General features: G+C 45.8%; 1 protein-coding gene and 1 long non-coding RNA gene across 3 annotated transcripts in view; one reads left to right on the plus strand and one right to left on the minus strand.

Moving 5' to 3' along the window:
• RAMP2 (receptor activity modifying protein 2) overlaps window positions 1-12948 on the minus strand; it is a 41111-nt gene extending 28163 nt beyond the window's left edge. The window contains exon 1 of one of the 2 annotated variants that reach the window (XM_069953341.1): window positions 12814-12948. In XM_069953341.1, coding sequence (XP_069809442.1) covers window positions 12814-12868 — 55 coding nt within the window. In that variant the 5' untranslated portion in view covers window positions 12869-12948. Of the gene's footprint in view, window positions 1-12567; window positions 12639-12813 lie in introns of those variants that run through there. The other variant, XM_069953342.1, reaches the window with a different exon arrangement.
• LOC138772735 (uncharacterized) overlaps window positions 1-25301 on the plus strand; it is a 117535-nt gene that overhangs the window by 81722 nt on the left and 10512 nt on the right. The window lies entirely within an intron of this gene.

The following is a 25301-nucleotide window of genomic DNA, read 5'->3' on the forward strand; positions in this document are numbered from 1 at the left end:
AATTTATCGTTCTGTCTAAACGCTGATCGTTATAAAAACATATCGTTACTTCGAAATCGTTAATTGTATGATTGGGCGAATTATCGCTCCGTGTAAACGCAGCATTAGGCTATGTTCACACTACGTATTTTTTGTAAAACTACGGCCGTTGTTGCCGAGTGCAACAACAGCCGTGGTTATTGCGAAAATATATGTAATATTGCAATGAATAAAGGATAAAAGGAGGCACTCACCAGCAGTGTATTCAGACCATCCGTCTTTTATTGCTGTGCGCAGGGGGAGCGCACAGCGCACAGCAATAAAAGCCGGATGGTCTGAATACACAGCTGGTGAGTGCCTCCTTTTATCCATTATTCATTGTTTATACAGGATGTTTATTTCGGATTGAGCACCACCACATACCGGACCCAGCCTGAGATAGTGCCATCTAGTGGAGAGCCAGGCAGTGCCATCACTTTTTTCTTTCTTGTTTGATATGTAATATTGCCCCCTTTCGGATCCCTGCCAGAGTGTATACACTCCGGACGGGGTTTCTCGCCACACCGCGAGAAACTGACTTATTAGTTTTCTGTGGCGGCTATTCAATGAATAGCGGCCGCAGAAAACCCTGTCAGTGCACACTATCCATAGCGTGCAGTGGACTGCTCTGATGTGGGCGTGCACGGATGCGCCCGCATCAGAACTCTGCGGCTGCAAAGATCATCCGGCTGTTACTGATTATGTTTTCAGAGACCTGCCGTTCCGTGACCCGGCCGGTCTCATGCAAGGTCTCAACATAGCCTAAGAGTGTTGTGTATCTGTACTCGGGTCATGTAACCAAATTGTTGAAACCCAAACAGGGTACTCACTTGCATACTAAGGGGGCATTCACAGGTTCTGTGCACGGTCTGTTAATACGAACCATGGGCTAAGGACCGTAACTTGAGGTTTTCCGGCATCTTCATTCATTATGATTAGAGATGAGCGAAACGCTTCATTTGATCCTGATGGACTCTTGTCTTCTTTCAACCTTATTAACTATTTTACAGTGTTACTATTTGTGCTCCACTCATCAAGTCGCCAGCCTGTCAATGCTTCTCCGCTCCCTGCCACTCCTCCCAGGATACCAGGAAAAGCTGGATCCAATCTTGGGAAACTTCTCCCAGCTTCCCAGGCAGGGCCGTCTTACCCATTGGGCAGGGTAGGCGGCTGCCCGGGGGCCCTTGCATCCTAGGGGGCCCCTGCCCTCTGGGACATACCTGTATTTTTCGCTTTATAAGACGCACTTATAAAACTAAGTGCGTCCTATAAAGCGAAGACGGCTCCCCAGCAGTGCCGAGCACTGCAAGGAAGCCGTCCCGCCCGCCCCCTCTATTGCCGCTCACTATGCATATGCATAGTGAGCGGCCCTGAGCGACCCCCTCCGCCAGCCCAGCCCGCCCCTTCTATTGCCGCTCAGCTGACAGCCCGATCAGAAGCCCAGGAAAGTGCAATGAGCAGCACTTTCCCGGGCTTCTGATCGACTCAGCTAAGCGGCGATAGAAGGGGCGGGCGGTACCGGAACTCACCCGTCCGGCGGCCCCAGCAGCTGATGTCTCCCGTCAGCACGTCACTCCCGTCATCCTCCGGGAACAGGCAGCGGGGTGCAGAGACGCTGCCTGTGTCCTGGATGTGTCGTGCAGCCGGACACTTCCGGCACAGGCAGTCTCTCTGTACCCCGCTGCCTGTGCCGGAGGATGTAGGGAGTGACGCGCTGATGGGAGACATCAGCTGCTGGGGCCGGCGGACAGGTGAGTAAGTAACTGGTTTGTTGTTTTGGGGGGCACTGGCTACTATGGGGGGGGGCACTGGCTACTATGGGGGGCACTGGCTACTATGGGGGGCACTATATGGGGGGATTGGCTACTATGGGGGGCACTATATGCAAAGATGTGGGGGATTTGATGGCGGCGGTTGGGGGGGGCAATTCGCACCTCTGCCCAGGGGCCCATAATGCTGTTAAGACGGCCCTGTTCCCAGGATTGGATTCAGCCATTTCCCGGGAACCCGCGGTGGAGCGCTGAAAGGCCGGCAACTTGATGAGTGGAGCACAGATCAAACAAAGCGATTCGCTCATCTCTAATTATGATGCTGAGAGCTTTAAGGGTGCGTTCACACCAACAGGATCCGCAGCAGATCTGCAGCAGATTTGATGGTGCAGATTTGATGCTGTGTTCAGTTATTTAAATTAAACTTCTGCGGATCCGCTGCAGATCCGCAGCAGAAAATAAGCTGCGGATCCGGTGAGAAGTGTGAATGTACCCTAAAACTTGCAGAGATTTCAACAGTTTTGGAGATTCCAGCATCATAATGAGTGATGATGCCAGGAACTCTGAAATTCCGCTCTGTAATACCTCGTCCGCATTTACAGACCATGTACGGAACGTATGAATGCTCCCTAAGGGTAGCTTCACACGTACCGACTCGCAGCATTAATAACGCTGCGAGTCGGCTAGGTCCTGGCAGATCACATTAACGCTACGAGTCGGTACGTGTGAAGCTACCCTAAGGCCTTATCTCCCGCAGTCCAGTCAGAGCAGGAGAGTTTTTCTATGGGGATTTATAGAAAACCGAGACAAAGTTCCTGTCTCGGCCAGAGATGTCAGCAGAGAGCACTGTGTCAGACTGAAAATAAAACATTTCCTACAGGACATACAGCAGCTTATAAGTATGGGAAAACTTGAGATTTTTTAATAGAAGTAAATCTTTAAACCTTTCTGACACCAGTTGATTTGAACGAAAAAGATTTTTGCTGGACACCCCCTTTAATTGCAAACCACACTTGAACTGGAGACAAGAGTGGTGCTGTCTCTAGAAGAAAGTGGCCATGGTTTTGCAGTGCTGGATAACCCCTTTAATGGTGCGTTCACACCTACAGGATCTGCAGCTGATTTTCTGCAGCAGATTTCATTTAAATAACTGAACACAGCATCAAATCTGCTGCAGATCCTGTAGGTGTGAATGCACCCTAACACAGGTTGTCCTTTCAGGTCAGTGAAGCAGTGTATATACAGAGTTGCTCACTTTTCTAGGATTGTGAACCAGTGTTTGTAAGCGCACATCCATCCGTTCTTCTGCAGTTTTTCCCATTTCCAGGCGGCCACAGCCATACGCCTCCCTGCTGGATTACCAAGTCTTTGTCTTACTGCTGTCTGTATATTTTCATATAAATAAGGATTGCTGATGAGAGATTCTTATCAACCCAGAATTACAGAACCTAATGTATATTCAAGTCTCTTTAAGCTATTAGGCTTGGCAGGCCATGGAATAGATTTCCTCTTGTAGATAACCATGTTTATTTTTATTTTATTTAACTCTCAAATTCTCATGTGTATGGTCTTTTTCTGTTCATCTGCTCCTTGTTTGTACCATAATTACATTGCCAGGTGGATTTGATTATATTAGAAACTTGAATTTATCATTTGAAAGGGCCTCTAATGCCAACACTGGCATCTTGCGGAGGTTACACTTGATTTTCTTTAGACAATTCTGGAAGCTTGCCAAACCGTGTATGTACAATTTTTATGTACGTGAAAGTGGGTAGAGTTTTGTAGTACACGTGGGTTAGTAGGATATGAATATTCATGAAATACTGATATAATAGTAATGTTTAAGCAGCAGCAGACAAATCTAACCTGCTGATATCTCAGTATAGTGCACGGGGCGCTGAGGATGAAGGTAATTCTCTTGCCTTCATCCTTGGAGCCATTTCTGTGTTTGTAGTTTAATACCACATCTAGTTTGGATCACTGAGGGTGGGGCTATCACCCCCAGAGCACTGGTGCCGCCAGCCCACTCCACTGATAATCATTAGAAGGGGCGGGCCTTCTGGGGTAGATGGGTGCAGTGGGGGAAGTAGCCCCGCCCTCAGTACTCAGGCATTACTAAACGATGGACTAAACCATAAAAAGCCCAGAAACAACACTGAGGATGAAGGTCAGAGGAGTACCCTCATCCTCAGTGCCCTGTGCACAATAGGGAGCAATCAGCAAGTTAGATTTATCTAACCTGTTGATAGTTTCTCTTTAAAGGGAACTATATTTTGAGGATAAAACTTGAAAGAAGGACTTCACTCTCGCAGAGATTTATCAAGACCGGCGTACTAGTACGTTGGTTTTAAATTAAGCCCTTTTCCCTGGCCGAATTCACTAATTTGCATGCCTATTAGTGAATCCAGCCGGCCGTGCACCTGACCCTGCAAGTGGGGTACAAAATCTACACTATCTACATGATTCAAATCTAGGTTTGAATCATGATTAGGTGTAAATCAGAACAGTGAAAAAAACTCCAATGAAGTACTCAATCAAGAGTCTCCACTGATGCCCCTAAAAATTTAAATATGCAAAACAAGAGTGCGTGGAGTCTCGGTTGCGAGTCTCAAAACACGGGTTAGCCAGATATCTCTAGCCTGTTGCCACGGGGTGCCTCCATGATGGGGAGAGCACCACACCACCCTGATAGGTAACCCCTAAAGTCCCACTCGGTTGCGAGTATTGGAACATAAATAGGGAACGGCTGTCTGTGGATGGAAGCCTGCCTTGGCAAGCCCTTGTCATGATCCCAATACTCACACCTTGAGTTAGACATTGACAAAAAGGGGCCACCCTGGTGTTTCCCTATTTATGTTCCAATACTTGCAACCGAGTGGGACTTAAGGGGCTATTTATCAGGGTGTTGTGGTGCTCTCCCTATCATGGAGGCACCCCGTGGCAACAGGGTAGAGATATCTGGCTATCCCGTGTTTTGAGACTCGCAACCGAGACTCCACTGACTCTTGTTTTGCATAGATGTAAATCAAAAAAAGTGAGGTGCAGGAATAGGCCACGCCTCCTCCCCATCTTGCCACTCCCCCGAACATCATCCCACCCTCCCCCAGTAGACGTATGCCAGGGAGAAGGGGCAAATCCATGCCTTCTCCCTGGCATACGCCCCCGCCGCAGGTTTATGTCCATAACGGTACACATCACAGATAAGCAGTATAAAGACCCTATCTAAGGGTAGCATAATTTATATCAAATGTAGTCCTAATAACTATATGGATTACACTAAACTAAGTGAACATCCTGCTTATAATGAAATAGCAGCGTGAGCAAGATCGTTCAAAAATGAGGAACTGAATGTCATGAGAAATGCAATTACAAGGACTTATGCAACACAGAAATGGCATTTGTTTTGATAGACGTGTTATCGAATTAGGTTATGTAAAACTGATCAGAAAGGTCCAATGCTCGGAAATGTTCTGCAACCCCATGCAGAATGAATGAATGAAGTGCCATCTGCATACCAGCACACTACATATGCAGTTTGTCTCCATTCATTGTGTAGTGGTAACAATGTGTAACTGCAGCTCAGCTTCTACTCACTTATACAGGAGCTGAGCTGCAGTTACACATCACCACTGCTAAACAATGAATGGAGATAAACTCTGTTTACTATGTAGTACAGAGGCCTAACAGATGATTGGTTCTGGAGCAGACCGACTTGTGCAATGGGGGAGGGGCAGCGCTCCTAATAGTGCTCCGGACCGAGGATTACACCGCTAACAACACAGGAACGGTGCTTATGAGGAAGGTAAGAGACATACCTTCCTCCTTGGCATCCTGTGTGCAAATCTGAGCTATCAGCAGGTTACATTTGTCTGCGTCGTTCCCCTTTAAAAGCAGCCTAACATTTCCTGGTTGGTGTATCACTCACTATGAATAAATAGTGCCACTGTCAAACACTGTCAGACTCCCCATAGAGTCTCTGCCATTGTGATCGATGGATACGACTGCACTTGCTGTATCATGAGATCACTAATTATATTGCTATGTGCATACTGTATGACAGTAGTGTAACGGGAAGTGTCTGTAATGGCCTTAAAGGTCCACATTATATCTTTTTTTTTTTTTTTTTACAGCCACATACGGGTACATGTTGTTTATTATTTCGATGGACCTAGCAATTGCTCAATACATTGTGTGAACAACAGCCATTGTTTGCATTGACTTCAATGCAAATAATTTCATTAGGATAAGAACGGTCGTTGTGTAGTTTGAAAACAACGGCCGTTCTTTTTTTTTTATAAAAGGTACATTGTTTGAACATAGCCTGAAAGGGAATATTAAAATAAAATGACCCGAAATTCTTAAAAGAATATGTTTAACGTAAAATCTTGATTTAACCAATAGATCATTTTGAGAATATACGTTCCCTTTAGGTGGAGATTCTAAGCTAAGACTTCATTTTGACTGCTGTCTATAAATCGATATATAAATTCAACAAGATATATAGTTTGCCCCATAAATTTAAAATATACCTTAAAGTGACTCTGTACCCACAATCTGTCCCCCCCAAACCCCTTGTTCCTTCAGATAGCTGCTTTTATTCCAAGATCTGTCCTGGGGTCCGTTCGGCAGGTGATGCAGTTATTGTCATAAAATACAACTTTTAATCCGGCAGCGCTGTGTCTAATGGCCGGGGCTTACATTTGTATATGCATTAGGCTGGCACACCCTCTCTGTCCTTCCTCCCCACCCTCCTCATCATTAGGTATGCTCCAGGAACATTTACTGCTGTTTGAGCTTTGCACAGGTGTATTAACGATCCAGCCCATGTTCATTATACACACAGGTGGGGAATAGGAAGCAATCTGCCTGGAGCATTCCTAACGATGAGGAGGGTGGGGAGGAAGGACAGAGAGGGTGTGCCAGCCTAATGCATATACAAATGTAGCCCCGGCCATTAGACACAGCGCTGCTGGATTATAAGTTGTTTTTATGACAATAACTGCATCCCCGGCCGAACGGACCCCAGGACAGATCTTGGATTAAAAGCAGCTATCTGAAGGTACAAGTGGTTTGGGGGGGGTCAGATTGTGGGTACAGAGTTGCTTTAAATATTCAATGCCTCTCTATGACATAAGTCACATGTGTTATATGGCACACAGTAACAAAATCATCAGTCTTGTCTCATTATAAACCACATAGCGTCGCATCATAAGCCACACAGGACCTTACTGGTCCTCCAAGTTACAAAGGCTTCAGGTTTCAACATCTCTACATAGAATAGCCATTTTAACTTGACACCACATTAACTTGGATTATAACAAAATTAGATGTTCTCTCCTATCCACAGGATGGTAGATAACTAGCTGATTATTGGGGGCGATCACCAATGGAACCCCCACCAATCACAAGAACGGATCAATAGTCTCCCAACTGAATGAAGCAGCAGTGCGCATGCCCAGCCAACACTCCACTCCATGTCTCTGGCATTATAGCCAAGTCCAGCACTCCCCAATGTTCCCAAGCCCCATAGACAGCGTCATCAGTCTAGTGTGCATGTTCCTGCTCCATTCACTCTGGAGGCAAGTGATCTGCATTCTCATGATCGGTTGGGGTCTTAGCAGTCAGACCCCCACCAGTCAGCTAGATATCCTCATATATTTTCACTGACGCATTTGATTCTCAGTGTATCAGGAGCCGGCCATCACACTCGGCTCCCAGCACTGCTGGATCGTACGACCAGCCTCCCGCAATCGTGCGCCATAGCATACAACTGTTTGCGAGGAGTGTGGCGTTCTGTGTTACACCTGTGCAGGCCAGGGACTGTCGCCCAGTTATTCGCTGCCGTTTAGGACAGTTGCGGTAAGCAGGTAGGGTCAGCGGGGCGGGTATCAGTGCTAGGGCATCACCTCCCTCAGTACCCAAGTACTGACACAGTGGCTGAAAAAGTAGGGTGGGGCCCTAAGGCTGCCTGGAAAACATGGATACAGTTGATGGCCTATCCTTCAGACACCGGTAATCAAATGATGCACACTCTGGTTCAGTCTAACCCATATCAGACTTTTACCATATCAGAAAGAACAATAGTCGTTAGATACCGCCGTTACTCCGTCTGATCCCAACAAATGAAGGAACGATGTGGAATTACAGTGAACGATTAGCAATGATTTCAGTGTCAGCACTGAACGAACCATGAACGATTTCCCATTGGTCATTTGATAGTTGTCTGCACAAAACAATTATCGTTTAAATTAGACCGATATAACGATAATCGTCCCGTGTAATAGGGCCCTGTCATTTTTAAAAAAACATTTGACATGTCCAAAAATTGGAGACTGAGTTCTCAGACCCCACAGATCCTTGGATAGAGTTGGGAAAAGCACATGGCTAAACTTGTCCCTCCTCAATCTCTGTCCTGCCGAAGGAGATGGCCTCCACAAACTTAAGGCCCTAATATATGAAACAATTATCGTTACGGCCGATAATCGTCTTGTGTAATAGAAGACAACAATCAGCCCATATGAACAATGTCGGTTGATCGTTGCTGTGTTGCAAGTTGAAAGATAAAGGACTGTAATAGCAACGATCTGCCGCTGTCGCTCCACGTGTAATAGGAATGGTGGCAGCAGACCGCTGCTCTCTGCTATGGGCTGCCTGGACGATCAAACGATCACCCGGGTAGCCCCCCGGTACTCACCCTCTCGATGCCCCCGCACTAAACACAAACCACAGGGACAAGTGATGGAGTTATATTAGTTCCACTTCATAGTAGTTGTCCCAGATCTGATAACTCTTGTAACTTGAGAGAACGCTGTAGTTATAAATGAATGCTTATATCGTTGCTTTATTATAGCAATGCACTTGACAAGATGGAATAACGTAGTCCCGTCTCTTGTCATTTAGTATTGCATTCTATGTGCTAATCATTCCCATCAATTTTATATCACATAATTACATGTATTCCCATGCCGTCCAATTATACGTGTTACTACAGCGTCTCTGTGTTTCTAGTCTTTCCAGCCCGTAAGAAGTGCTGTTTTTTCTTTACATTATAAGGTCATGTTCACACAACGTATGCGTTGTATAAATCACGGCCGTTGTTCCAGTTTGCAACAATGGCCGTGATTTATACAACACATACGTTGTATGTAAATGAATGGAATCCCGGCTGGAGCGTATACGCATAGTATACGCTCCAGCCGGGATTCCATCCGGCCGCATGGAAAACTTACATATCAGTTCACACACTGTTATGTCAGTTCACACAATGGAGCGGGCGGCTCCGGCTGCACGCTCCATTGTGTGCAGCAGGGAATTCGGATGCGGACGCGTTCTCAGTTGAAACTGGCTCAGTTGCCCCTAGCAACCAATCAGATTCCACCTTTCATTTTCCAAAGAGTCTATGAGGAATGAAAGGTGGAATCTGATTGGTTGCTAGGGGCAACTGAGCCAGTTTCACTTTACACCATGTTTGATAAATCTCCCCCAATGAGTTGTTAACCATGGGAGGAAAAGAGCAGTATATCGGGAGAAGGAGACAAGTTTGCTAAATGATTGTATTGGCAAAAATCTATAACCTGACAAGTTAGTTGGGATGAGAATACCCCTTAAATATTATGTTAAAGTTCAACCAATGGTCGGTAGAGGGCGCAGGTTGTTTATGTAGCTCTAATCCCATATTGGCAGGATTCATATATAGACCTCACTATGTACCTCTGTATGAAAACAAACCCTGCAGGTTCGGCTGGCGACCATTTACAAACCAAATATTAACAGAGTATGTTGTGGAATTGGGACATGCTGGTGCTTTTATTTAAGTCCTATTCATTTAAAGGGGTACACTAGCGATAATCTTTTTCTTTCAAATCAACTGGTTTCAGAAAGTTATACTGACTTGTAATTTACTTCTATTTAAAAATCTCAAGTCTTTCAGTACTTATCAGCTGCTGTATGTCCTGCAGGAAGTAATGTATAGAGATGATCAAACATCAGGAAATCTTAGGTTCTATAGAACTCGAACATTGTCGAACCTTCTGCATTTGATTCCCGATGCCTTCCTGGTCCGTGGGGAAGGAGGAGACAGCCCAAGTACCGCTTGGAATTCTGGGATACAGCCTAGGTAATAGTCTCCTCCTTCCCCATGGAATCAAATGCTGCACGTTCGAAAATGTTCACTTTGGATTGAACCTAAGATTTCGATGTTCGATCATCTCTAGTAATGTATTCTTTCCAGTCTGACACAGTGCTCTCTGCTGCCACCTCTGTCCATGTCAGGAACTGTCCAGAGCAGTAGCAAATCCCCATAGAAAACCTCTCCTGCTCTGGACAGTTCCTGATATGGACAGAGGTGGCAGCAAAGAGCACTGTGTCAGACTGGAAAGAATACATTACTAGAGATGATCGAACATTGGGAAATCTTAGGTTCGATCCAACTCGAACATATTCGAACATGCAGCATTTGATTCCCGATGCCTTCCTGGTCCATGGGGAAGGAGGAGACTATTACCAAGGCTGTATCCTGGAATTCCCCCCATAGAAATCCTCTCCTGCTCTGGACAGTTCCTGACATGGACAGAGGTGGCAGCAGAGAGCACTGCGTCAGCCTGGAGAGAACACATCACTTCCTGCAGGACATACAGCAGCTGATAAGTACTGGAAGACTGGAGATTTTTAAATTAAAGTAAATTACAAATCTATATAACTTTCTGAAATCAGCTGATTTGAAAGAAAATCACGTCTTCTATATGTCAGTGCATCTGCACAATGAGGACATGGAAAGCTCAGGGCTAGTCACCGCCCTCCAGCCCCTTGCAGGTTCCACTACAGCCTTATGGCACAGTTTCATCACAAAGTCTTTTGACACATCTTCTTGTACAAAGTGCTTTGACACGCCATTCAGGTTTCTGGCTTTCTTACTGGATAGTAATACTTTGGCGCACATACAAGATTTCCCAAATGAAACAGAACCCCTTTCTCCTTTGTATGTGGTCACAAGCTTTCCGAACCTCTTTTAATGGCATTGTATATGGACACATTAAAACCATGTGCATCCACTTTATGTGCTGGGGGCAAATCTCGGCTTTTGAGGGATTAGTAAAGATCAATAGTAAATAGTAGGAAAACACAGAATAGAGGGACCCCCATTACTGGTAATGGTTAGGTCCTTTTATAATAAATAGGACATGCTTATATAATTAGCTACTAATCTGCCAGGTTGGTAACACCTCTTTGTAGGCTACGTACCTGTCCTGCCACTGTGGATTATGGAGCCCCCCATCTTAGTGGTGAATAGGAATACAGTTTCTAAAGCGTAATTATTGGATCCTATGGATTAACTGTTTTAAATCTCTATAGGGAGGCTTTTACGTGGCGTTTTAAGGAATTATGCCAATGTTATTTTTTATGCAGTTTCAAAGTCCAAGAAAAGATCCTAAAAGGGAACACGTCACCATGAAAATGCTACCTTAGCTATCGGCATCATGTTATAGAGCAGAAGGAGCTGAGCGGATTGATATATATCTTTGTGGGAAAAGATTCAGCATAACTTGTAATTAATGGATAGAAATCTCTGACTCCGCCCACTGGACTCCTTAACACAGGAGGATCAGAGATTTCAATCAAGATGTTACAACTTATGTAGAATCTTTTTTCACAAATATATATATATATATATATATATATATATATATATATATATATGAATCTGCTAAGTTCTTCCTGCTCTATAACATGATGGTGATAAATTAGATGGTGAAAGATTCCCTTTAATTCTATTTATAACTGGATCGATTTAAAAAACACTGATTTAGGGTCCATTTACGCAGAAAGATTATCTGCCAAAGATTTGAAGCCAAAGCCAGAAACATACTATAAATAGAGATCAGGTCATAAAGGAAAGCCTGAGATTTCTCCTTTTCTAATCTATTCCTGGCTTTGGCTTCAAATCTGTCAGATAATCTTTCTGTGTAAATGGACCCTTAGGGTGCGTTCACACGTACAGGATCTGCTGCAGATCCTGTACGTATGAACGCACCCTTATGGTGGTTTACACGGAACGATTATCATTCAAATTCTTACTATATCGGTCGCACTTGAGCGATAATCGGCTCAGGTAAACACAGCAAACGATCAAGCGACGAGCGAGAAATCGTTCATTTTGATCTTTTAACATGTTCTCAAATCGTTGTTTGCTAAAAATTCGCAGATCGCTTCGTGTGAACAGTCTTTCACTGATTTACCCTATGTGTGAGATAGATTGCAAAAACGAATATATTGTTCCATCTAAACGCTGATCATTATAAGAAACACACCCTTACTTCGAAATCGTTAATCATTTGATTAGGCGAATTATCACTTCGTGTAAGCGCAGCATTAGGCAGATTTATCGGTTAGTGCCAATCTCCAGTAATCAATAAATCAGGAAGGCACTGATCAAGTCTTCCATAAACCTAATAAACTGCACGAACGAAACTCCTCCAAGCATTGATCTATTCACTTTATGCAGAAAATATACTAGACACAATGCTGCCAGAACCAAGACCGGACCCTAGAGATGTCATGCACTAATCCGTGTAGTGTATACAAGTTCATACAAACAAGAAAACATGGGCTTTAAACAAACCCTAATGAAAAGCAGCTCTGTGATTCTCCAGCATTGATAGAACAATAAAGCACGCTGCTGCTGCTGCTTCCTACAAGGAAAATCCCCTGCAGCAAGAATGACACTTTCCAAAAAGTTCCACACTTTCGTTTTTTTTTTTAAATTAAATAACATGGTGCTTACCTACTCCAGCAGCCAAAGGGTTAACCCGACGGAAAGCCTATGGCAGCTCTTTATAGAATCACAATAGAAAAAGTAAGACAATGCAAAGATGCTTTTCTCTAAACTCCCCGACTCTCAAGGAAAAGAGATCAAGGAACGCAATAAAAAAAAGGAAAAAAAAAAAAAAAAAGTTACGCTAAACAGATGTGCTGACATCTCTACGCCTAAATGAAAGAGGAGAGAAGAGAAGTGGACAAACAAGCTTACCCCAAGTGAACAGACACAGCGTGCTCGTGAGCATGCACACAGTCGTACTCTCCATCCTCTCGCCCCGCCGAGCTTATTAAAACAGCCCAGGCAGCTGAGTGGGAATTAAAGCGAGAACAGGATTTCAGGAAGCGGAGCCTTTTCCTGCACAAATACAGAATTCGTGTAAATAATGAGATTACTCAGCACTGCCTTAGAAACAGACCTCCCACCGGGAGACCCGTCACTGAACATATATGACGTGACCGGCAACAAAAAAAAAGAAAAAGAAAAGCGGGCTTTCTGCACCAGAAGTTTATAACCTTGTCAGTTACCGTCGTGGCTTCTTCGCCTCAACATCTGTGTTAGATATTTAGGAGCAGGGGCCGATTTATCAAAGCCGAACCGGTACAAACAGATTTCTCTAATCATCTATTTCCTAAACAAGTCTCGGGATAGTTTGTATAAGTTCAGATACGATAGTCATAAAGATTTTGGTAAAACTCTTGTCCCTCTTCGGAAGAACAATGGGATTCTGGCTGCCGGGCCATTGTCTTAAAGTGACAGTTATACCAGACTAGATCAGGGGTAGGGAACCTTGGCACTCCAGCTGTTGCAAAACTACAACTCCCATCATGCCTGGACAGCCAAAGCTTTAAGGTGTTCAGTGACAGATCAAGCATCTGTCACTAAGTGATCGGGAACCCCGATGGCATGTGCCGTCAAGTGGGGGTAAGCTCCTTACCTGCATCCTGTCGGATCGGCGATCTATGTGTAGAGTCTGCTCTCAGGCAGGCTCTATACATAGATCGCCGATAACACTGCTCTATGCTATGCTATGGCATAGCATAGATCAGTATATGCAATCTAATGATTGCATATTTTACAGTGAATTAGGCTATGTTCACACTACGTAAAAAGTTTTGAGGAGTTGAACATAGCCTTATGTGCAATTAGATCCCGGCCGGAGCGTACACACATCGTATGCGCTCCGGCCGGGATGCCATGCGGCGCCGAAAAAAAACTGACATGTCAGATTTCTGCGGCCGGAATTCACTGAATTCCGGCCTCAGAAAGCCCTGTCAGTGCACACAGTGAAGCGAGCGGCTCCGGCCGCTTGCTTCACTGTGTGCCATGGGAAGCTCTGATGCGGGCGGGCGCGCGCTGATGCGGGCGCATCAGAGCTCTGCGGCCGGACGGATCATCCGGCCGGTACATACAGTTACGGAAAGGCCGGGTGTTCACGTAATGTTAACATATCCTAAAAGTGTAAAAAAAAAAAAATTTATAAAAAAGTTTTTAAAAGTATTAAAAAAAACCCTTATAAACCCCCCTCCCAATAAAAGTTTAAAAGACCCCCTTGCCCATTATAAAAATAAAAATATAAAAAATAAATAAACATTAGAGATGAGCGAACCGGGTTTGGGTTCAAGTCCATCCAAACCCAAACGTTCGGTATTTGATTAGCGGGGGCTGCTGAACTTGGATAAAGCTCTAAGGTTGTCTGGAAAACATGGATACAGCCAATGACTATATCCATGATTTCCACATAGCCTTAGGGCTTTATCCAACTTCAGCAGCCACCGCTAATCAAATGCCGAACATTTGGGTTCGGATCGACTCGAGCATGCTCCAGGTTCGCTCATCTCTAATAAACATATTACTTATCGTAGTGTGTGCAATTGTCCGATTTATTAAAATATAACATTATTGTTCCCGCAATTAATAAAAAGCAATCTAAATTTTTCTGTTACACCAATATGATATTAATAAAAACTAGAGATCATGGTGCAAAAAATTACACCCTAAGCAGCCCTGTAGGGGGAAAAATAAAAGCGCTATGGCTCTTAGAAGGCGGGGAGGAAGATTTCATTACTCTGACCCGGACTTTTGTGCATCTGTCTTGAAGGGGTTAATGACCGGTTCCTCAAGATGCATGGAAGAGCTGGCGTGTAGCAATGGAGTAATTTACGCTCAGGCACGTTTGTTTTTTTCCAAATTAAGACCCAGCTGAAGTTTCTATGGCTACAAGGTGAGAGGATGCGCATTCAGTAATTGATAAGTGGCCACGGTAGAAAAACTGATGTGAATTCCTGTCTGCAATTTTTCAAAAGACTAAGGGGCCTATTCCACAGGAGCGATAATCGCCCGATTCGGCCGATTTTCGCTCCATGGAATAGAGAGAACGATCAGCCGATGATCGTGTCATCGGCTGATTGTTCATTTAGGTTCAGACCTAAAATCGTCTTTCGCCACCAGCGCATCGCTACAGTTGAATAGCGGTGCACGGCGGCGACTCACGATTTCAGAAGAACCATACATTACCTGTCCGGGCGCAGTTCTTCTTCTGCCAGTCCCGCGCGGCAGCATCGGCTTCGGAGCGGGGCTGTCTGAACTGACAGACCGCTCAGCCAATCACTGTCCGGGACCGCCACGTCCAGTGATTGGCTGAGCGGTCTGTCAGTTCAGACAGCCCCGCTCCTAAGCTGCTGTGGCTCACAGGACCGGGAGAAGAAGACCTGCGGCCCGGACAGGTAATGTATGAAGCAAGGGCTGCAAGGACATTGGTAACGATGTTCCTGCAGCCCTTGTTTCACGATCATCGGGGCCGTGGAATAGGCCCAGTAAATGAGCGCCGATCTAGTAGATCGGCGCTCGTTTACGTCGTTGATCGGGTCCTGCTCGTCCGGTGGAATAGGACCCTAAAAGTGTCGCTGTCATTATAACTTTTAAAACCTAAAACAACAGTAGATGTGATATAAAGCAGGTTTGCAATTTACATTCATTTTTTTTTTTTTTTTTTATTTATTATGGAAAACACGGCCCTTCCTGTGTTCTAAATTATTTTCATTCAGTGTTATTTTAACTGGTCTGGCTATTTGTCCTATGTAGACGAAACCAAGCGGTCATCTAACGTATACCATCCTGTGATAGAAATGTAGCAGAACAGGTGATGATTCCAGCACTCCAAAAATATTAAAATCCAAAATTCTTTATTAAATGTCCATGTTAAAAGCAAAAATAGTACAGTTCATGTTGTCTATACAGACCAACGCCTTTTGCACATGCGCGCTTAGTCATGATCTAATGAGCAGGGGTAGCAGGGGCGTAGCTAGCATTCATAGGGCCCCATAGCAAAAAACTAGTCAGGCCCCCCACGGGAAGCACAAGACAAATGCCACCACCAAACACTGTGAACTGTGGTGTATATACTTTTGTGTATATAGCCTATTGTATTGCATATAGTGTTGTGTGACACTCTGTATACTCTTATCTACATTTATCTTGAAGCCCTCAACATCAGTCATGTCAAACTCTGCCCCACAGGCCAAATCTGGCTCGTGGCTCCATTATTTTTGGCCCGCCAGGCAATTCAGAATTTAAATTACATCTGGTCCGCTATGGCTACTATGTAAGAGACTATGGGAGAGGGCTGGCTACTATTTGAGACTATTGGGGAGGGCTGGCTACTATATAAGAGACTATGGGGAGGACTGGCTACTATATGAGACTATTGAGGAGGGCTGGATACTATATAAGAGACTATGGGGGAGGGCTGGCTACTATATGAGACTATGGGGGAGGGCTGGCTACTATATATGAGACTATAGGGGAGGGCTGGCTACTATATGAGACAATTGGGGAGGGCTGGCTACTGTATGAGACAATTGGGGAGGGCTGGCTACTGTATGAGACTACTGGGGAGGGCTGGCTACTGTATGAGACTACTGGGGAGGGCTGGCTTCTATATAAGAGACTATGGGGGAGGGCTGGCTACTATATAAGAGACTATGAGGAGGGCTGGCTACTATTTGAGACTATTGGGGAGGGCTGGCTACTATATAAGAGACTATTGGGGAGGGCTGGCTACTATATAAGAGACTATTGAGGAGGGCTGGCTACTATATGAGACTATTGAGGAGGGCTGGATACTATATAAGAGACTACTCCGGAGGGCTGGCTACTATATGAGACAATTGGGGAGGGCTGGCTACTGTATGAGACTACTGGGGAGGGCTGGCTTCTATATAAGAGACTATGGGAGAGGGCTGGCTACTATTTGAGACTATGGGAGAGGGCTGGCTACTATATAAGAGACTATGAGGAGGGCTGGCTACTATTTGAGACTATTGGGGGGGCTGGCTACTATATAAGAGACTATTGGGGAGGGCTGGATATTATATGAGACTATGGAGGGGACTGACTACTATATGGGAAACTTGGGGTGCTGGCTACTATATGGGACACGTGGGGGGCTGGCTACTATTTGGGCACTATTGGAAGGGCTGGCTAATATGTGGGGCAATTTTGGGGGGATTGCCTATTATATGGGTTGGGGTTTAATAATGTCATAGCAATTTATCATTTCATTTATCATAGTGCACAGGGCTGGGAGATGCACACCACAAACAGTGCCAGTGTCGCCATACGCTGCTCTGACAGTGCCAGGACCACCGCATTCGCACTTCAATAATTATCAAGGTTGGCCCGCAACTTTGTCTAATTTTTTTTTTATTTTGGCCCACTGTGTATTTGAGTTTGACACCCCTGCTCTACATGGTCCACAATGATAAGTGACAGGTGATTTTATAAGTGCAGGTCAGATTGCCGGAAAATGTCCACATGTAGTGACTGGTGAGGAGGTTACCTGTGCCAATCTGCAGGTAACATCCCCAGCTGGTATGTCCTATATGGGCTGACGTGTATGGTATAGGCAGACAGGACCAGAATTACTGCAGAACTACAATACAACATCACTGTACAGATTTGTCAGGCTTGATCTGATGCTGAAAGTTTGTAAAATCAGGGGCTCCCTCATATACAGTATTTCATCTAAGGAGAGGAGTGAGGGGGAATCTGGGGTCCTTCTAGTGCTAATACAGGATAAAGCCACAGGACTATAGAGACTGTTATTGTCCTGACCTGCTATTAGATGTCTGTCCAGGATAGAATGCAATGAAGACAAAGCTTCTCCTCCCTCCCCCGACCTGTCTGCTGCAGACGGACACCATGAGAAGAGATAACAGAACTACCGGGCTGCCCTGATCTGTTAGGATGGTATAACACGGGCCGATGGTGGCCCTATAATAACTGTAAATGAGCAGTGATCTGCTAGATCGTCGCTCGTTTACTGGACCTATTACACGGCCCAATAATCGTTAAACAAGGGCTGCAGGGACATTGTTACTGATGTCCTTGCAGCCCTTGCTTACCTATATACATTACCTATCCACACTCCAGGGCTGCTGCTGCGATCTTCTTCTCCATGGGTCCAGCGTGCTCTAACTTCAGAGTGGCCTGTCAGCTGTCACAGGCTGGGACCGCCGCGACCTGTGATTGGCCGGGCGGCCTTTCAGCTGACAGGCCACTCTGAAGCTAGAGCGCGCAGGACCCGGGGAGATGACCGCAGCAGCAGCCCTGGAGTGTGGATAGGTAATGTCTATCGTCAGTCGCCGGCCGCGCACCACTATTACACGTAGCGATGCGTGGTCGGCGCCCGTCGAAAATAGGTCCAAACCTATATCAACGATCAGCCAATGATCGTTGTCATCGGCTGATCGTTGTATTTATTACATGGAGTGATAATCGGCCAAATCGGGCCGATTCGGCCGATTATCGTTCCATGTAATAGTACCCTTACACAGAGGAGACTGACCTTTCACATCTTGCCTCTTCTCATCTTCCTCCTCAACCCTGTTGATCGCCAGGAACTTGCCAGGAACTTACTGGTAAAGTAGCTCCTATGGAGGCAAGTGCCATGCTTTGTTACTTCAGAGAGGACTGTACTGTCTCAAATCTGCCGCTTCTTGCAGGATGGAGGAAGTGCCGCCTGAGCCAAAGTGCTCACTTTGGCCACTCTTGCATAGCAGAGCCGAGCGCCGCAGCTGTACACATGCACTGTGGTGATCAGCTCTGCTATGCAAGACAGCAGAGTGCAGAGTACCGGCTAGGAGGTAGGAGAGGGAGGGCAGGATAGCAGACCACGCGGGAGGTGCATGGAGACGGCAATGTCAGGGCACCGAGCTCCAGCTGCTTAGAAAGGCACCAGGGCGCTCTCTGGGGGGAGAAAAGTGTTGTGGGCACCGGCGGTGTGGGGGGAGCGATATGCGGGCAGGGCAGTGTGTGGCAGCACCATGGAGGCTGGCTACCCTTTCCCAGCAGGGGCCCGGGCCCCATAGCAGTGGCGTACCCTGCCTCCATGGTAGCTACGCCACTGGTGGATAGAAACACATGTTTAAAATTGACGACAACCAATGGAAAGGTACTATACAATGATGTATGGAATAAGCGCAATCAGTTCTCTAGTAATGGGAGGGAAAGACAAGTCCCCATTAGTATTAAAGATAAGTACTTCAAACGGATTGAAGTTATTATGAATCGCTTGATCTGGGGGAGGAAACGTGCCCGGATTAAGCAACATTATCTATGTCTTCCTAGTAAAAAAGGAGGCTTGTCACTACCTAATTTTAGATTATATTACTTAGCGGCACAACTAACAAGGCTTAAAAGTTTGATCAACACTGATAGAGGGAATAGGTTTAGTTCACACTGGGAAAAAGATAATTACACTTTGCTTCATTGTTTGGAGAAAAAATATAATGATAAGTTAGGTAATAGCACTTTTATTGCATTTCAGAAAAGCTGGAAATCATTTAAGAGGATACTTTTGTGAATTTTTTAATTATATGTGTGGGCTGTGTCCCAAGGAAAAGTCGTATTTGGGTATATCTTGATTAATATAATAAAAAATTTTCAAAAAAAAATTTAAAAAATTAATTGACGACAACCAATGGAAAGGTACTATACAATGATGTATGGAATGAGCGCAATCAATTCTCTAGTACTGGGAGGGAAAGACAAGTCTTTCTTAGGCTCCCATTCACATGGGCACTAAAATGTGTAACAAACTATAAAGGGTATTCCCACCCAAATGTTTTTTGCATTAATACGTTGCCCATCCATAGCTTTCCATCTTTCCAATATCAATTTATTCTGCACAGTTTTGCTGTTATCTAGATGCATTCACCCCCCCGGATGCATAGAATAATCAAAACTCAGTCCACTCCGACACCGCTCCCTGTTCCTGGCCCCAGGGCCGGCCTTAAGGTAGATGGCGCCCTGTGCAAAACTTTTTTCGCCGCCCCCCCCCCCCCATGGTGACATAAAGCTCCTACAGCCTCCCACTCCTCCAGACGACATCCAACACCCATCACCCGACCCTCCCAGCCATACACACAACTACTACCTCCCCCAGCCATACGCACAACTACTACCTCCCCCAGCCATACTCACAACTACTACCTCCCCCAGCCATACACACAGCTACTACCTCCCCCAGTCATACACACAGCTACTACCTTCCCCAACCATACACACAGCTACTACCTCCCCCAACCATACACACAGCTACTACCTCCCCCAGCCATACACACAGCTACTACCTCCCCCAGTCATACACACAGCTACTACCTCCTCCCCCAACCATACACACAGCTACTACCTCCCCCAGCCATACACACAACTACTCACCCAGCCACACACAACTACTACCCCCGTCAGCGATACACACAACTATTACCCTCGCCAGCCATACACACAACTATTACCCTCGCCAGCCATACACACAACTACTACCCCCACCAGCTATACACACAACTACTACCCCCACCAGCCACATACACAACTACTACCCCCACCATCCATACACACAACTACTACTTACCCAACCATACACACAACTACTACCTTCCCCAGCCATGTAGTAGTTGTGTGTATGGCTGGAGGGGGAAGTAGTATCCAGTACACACACATGCACACCTACACATTATATAGTACACACATATACAATGTCACACATATTTAAACACACATTATTCATATATAAACCTCCAGTACACACACACCTACACATTGACTATACATTATATAACAGTACACACACTATGTACATTCTATATACATATACTTGCACTTACATACATCTAGCTGGCAGCTGGTTGTGGATAATGCAGCAGCTGCTGACAGGACTGGGCGCCTCATGCTGCTGCTGACTTCCTGCTCTCTCCTCTTGTCCCGACTACCCAGCAGTGTAATATAACACCAGCTGCACCAGGACAGAAGAGCTTCCCTGTATAGGACCTGGGGGAAGGAGGGGAAGGGGCGGCTGTGCTAGAAGCAGTTACAGCAGGGCTCACTCTCAGATGGCAGAGGCTGCTGCCGTATGTTCCTGAATCTGACCCACAGGGACCACGGCAGCTGTGGGGGGATACTGGAGCAGGGCAGCCAGCTAGTGGGACAGCGCTCGGGCAGAGAAACAGCTGCCCTGACTGTGCACAGACCAGGGGCATAGGCAATGTCTCTTGGGCCCTGGTGCAAGAGGTCAACTTGGGTCCTTTCCTCGACCAAGCGATGCTATTGGGGGTATATATATATATATATATATATATATATATATATATATATATATATATATACACATACACACACGCTATACTGTTACTGACCAAATCCTGTATACTGAGACCAATATTACCAGTATATAGGGGGGAAATATTACCGCCACACCACAACCACTACCATCACCACCATATTGTTGCTGACCAAATCCTGTATACTGAGACCAATAAAACACAGTACCAAATTACAAGTAACAAATAATTCCACCACTACTGACTAACATCACTACATACTGACTAACACCACCGCCACTACTGAATAATCCACTGTACACAGATCACTATCACCTTATACAGTCATATAGAGGTAGACCCAGCCCTACACAGGCTCTGTACACCATATACATCAGCAGTTACATCAGGTGACTCACAGGGGACTCTCTGATTAGAGTTGTTCCTCATTCATTTTCTTCTTTTTTTCTTTCTCCATCTGTCCTGGGCCGTTATGAGAACTTCTCCGAGCCACGAATCCACAGAATCTGCCAGACAGACATATTAGGCTCCACACTCTAACACCATCCTTATCAAACTGCACATCTGTATTGGCCCCTTTACCCCCTCATTTAGTGGGTAGGCTGACTGTATGTGATGCCCTTGTAGTATATACCCCCCCCTCTGTGTAGCTTCCTTATAGATGGCCCCTTGTTCAGTCTTCCCTATATATGGCCCTATGTGCATCTCCTTGAGAACCCCCCTCTGTGTTGTCCCCCTATAGTATATGCCCTCCATGCTGTCCTCTCTTACAGGTGCCCCCACCATATAGATTGCCCCCTTCTGTTGTTTCCCCCCTTATAGATTGCCTTCTGTTGTCTCCCCCCTTATAGATTACCCCCCAATTGATTGCCCCCTTCTGTTGTTTCCCCCTTATAGATTGCCCCTTCTGTTGCCCCCCTTATAGATTGCCCCCTTCAGTTGTCTCCCCCTTATAGATTGCCCCCTTCTGTTGTCCCCCACTTATAGATTACCCCCCCTATTGATTACCCCCTTCTGTTGTCTCCCCCCTTATAGATTACCCCCCTATTGATTACCCCCTTCTGCTGTCTCCCCCCTTATAGATTGCCCCCTTCTGTTTTCTCCCCCCTTATAGATTGCCCCCTTCTGTTTTCTCCCCCCTTATAGATTGCCCCCTTCTGTTTTCTCCCCCCTTATAGATTGCCCCCTTCTGTTGTCCCCCACTTAGATTGCCCCCATCTGTTGTCCCCCACTTATAGATTGCCCACTTCTGTTGTCTCCCCCCATCTGTTGTCCCCCACTTATAGATTCCCCCCTTCTGTTGTCTCCCCCCTTGCGCAGGTTAAAAAAAAACAAAGCACATAACTCACCTGACACCTCGCTCCCCAGACGCGGCTCCCGTCTTCTGTATCACCCCCGGCCGATGCGCGCTCCCTGAGCATGTCCTGGCACTGCACGCTCCAGTGACCTCACGAGCGCCAGGGCCGGTACTTCCTCCCTGTGCCGGAAGTACAAAGACGCCGGCTGACGCTGAGGTCACTGATGCGTGCTCTCCTGGGGAATCCCGGGGAGCGCGCATCAGCTGTAGGCGTACTGTCCTATCAAGCTAGTGACCGCAAGGTCACAAGCTTAATAGTACAGTATGCGGCGCCTAGGTGGAGGCAGGGGGGAGCCCGGGAGGAACCACCTCAGGAGGAGGGCGCCGGGCAGCCAGCTAGAGAAGCGCTCGGGCAGAAAGACAGCTGCACAGCTGTCTCTCTGCCTTAGCGCCCCCCTGCTGGCCGGGGGTGATGCGCCCTGTGCAAGCGCACAGGTCGCACACCCCAAAGGCCGGCCCTGCCTGGCCCCCACCCTCTGTGTCAGGATAATGTGTCCTCTGTCTCTTCAATGGGCTGGGTTAGCACTTCTTACCCAGCCCACTGAAGTGAAGGAGGACACTGAGACAGTGACAGCTGCTGCTGATCACTGTCCCCCTCTCTGACAGCAGCCCCTGTCGCCTTCACTGTGTTCCCCCCCAGCCCCAAAGCTCACCCGAGGCCACCGCACTCCCCCTCCCGCCCCCACGGTGTGTCCCCTGACTGTGCCCTCCCCCGGCTCTCACCCACAGCTTCCCCTCAAAAACAGTAAGACGAAATCCAAAAAACGTACTCCAGGAGCGGTATTGTCCTTGTGATAAGATGAACAAAAACTAAAAAAAATTAAAAAAAAAACAACTACTTACACTTGGTGAATGGCGATACTTCACCACTCACTGTCAGCACAACGCCCGTAATCATAGAAGAAAGCTTCCCCTCTGCGCTCACCCTCACACTCACCCGTGGCTCACTCATGGCCCCCGGCGCTCACCCGATGCCCCCCCCTGCGGCCCCCAGTGCTCACCCGCGGCTCCCTCACCTGTACCCCCCCAGTGCACACTCGCGGCCCCCCTGGCGCTCACCCGCAGCTTGCTATGTCACTATCTCAACTCTGGTGTGCCACTGCCTCAACTCTGCTATGTCACTGCCTCAACTCTGCTATGTCACTGCCTCAACTCTGCTGTCACTACCTCAACTCTGCTATGTCACTATCTCAACTTTGTTATCTCACTACCTCAACTCTACTACCTCAACTTTGCTGTATAATGTGGATATCAGCTCTGCTACATCATGGACCAATCAGGCTGAAGCAATGCATGATGGGAAATGTAGTTTCCTATCTTGTATATAGACCATGTTTTAGAAAAACCAGAAACGCTAGCAGCTAGAAGGATGGGAGACAGCTCAAAATACCCACTGGGACTTGGTGAGTAAGACCAGCTAGGTTGGGAGGCATTTCATTTTTTAAGCTCTTGGGGGAATACCCCTTTAAATAAACCATAGTGCTCACGTTAGTGGGCTTAATTGTATCACTTGCATTAAACAAACTTCACAATCATGCGTATATCATTGTTATATTGCATCAATCATGTGTATTATACAAAAAATCGCATTATGATGAAAACGCATATAGTGTGAACACTCTTCTATAATTTTAGCATACATGCATATTATGAAGACGTTATTCTGATTTAACAAATATAATGGTACAGGAGATAATTTTTAAAACTTAAGCCAAAAGGAATTCTGGTATTTATTTTAAAAATGTATTTGGCTTCTTTGTTGAGTAATTGCTTTTGTCGATCACCTTCTCTAAAAGACGCGTCTATATGCTTGACGCCATAAAACATAAAAGAGGAGATACTGCCACTATGTTTCTCAATAAAGTGCTTTGCTGCGCCAGAACACTTATTAATATTACCTTTTTTTATATGTTATATGCTCACTTATTTGTTTTTTTATTTTTCTTGTTGCACAACCAACGTATTTCAATTTGCAAATTGTGAACTCTATTATTTAACCTCTTAAGGACGCATGACGTACCGGTACGTCATGCGCCCGCAAGAGGTGTTAAGGGTTGAACTTCAGGGCATAGACTGGGAGCGGCTGCTGTCACATACTGATGCAGCTAATAAATGGGAAATCTTCAAATCTACATTAAATAACTGTACTGCCAAATATATTCCTATGGGTAACAAATATAAACGGTTAAAATCCAATCCCACATGGCTTACAACCGAGGTTAGAAGGGCTATAAATGAGAAAAAAGGGGCATTCAAAAAATACAAATCAGAGGGGTCAGCTGTAGCCTTTAAACATTACAAAGAAATAAAAAAAAAAACTGTAAAAATGTAATAAAAGCAGCAAAAATTCACAATGAAAGGCAGGTAGCCATAGATAGCAAAAGAAACCCCCAAAAATTCTTCAAGTATATTAATGCAAAAAACCAAGGGAGCATGTAGGACCCCTAAATAATGGCGACGGGGAATTAATAACTGGGGATCAGGAGAAAGCTGAGTTACTTAATGGCTTCTTTAGTTCTGTATATACAAAAGAAGAGGATGGAGCTGTTGTGGGTGGGGCCAGTGCTGAGGTGGGTGGGGCCAGTGCTGCTAACACATGTAATGTACTGAACTGGTATACTATAGATATGGTCCAAGAAAAATTAAATAAACTCAATGTATCCAAAGCTCCAGGGCCTGATGGATTACACCCCAGAGTTCTTAGGGAACTCAGTTCTGTAATT

This window comes from Dendropsophus ebraccatus, chromosome 14 (genome assembly GCF_027789765.1).
Source record: "Dendropsophus ebraccatus isolate aDenEbr1 chromosome 14, aDenEbr1.pat, whole genome shotgun sequence".
Taxonomy (NCBI): Eukaryota; Metazoa; Chordata; class Amphibia; order Anura; family Hylidae; genus Dendropsophus; species Dendropsophus ebraccatus.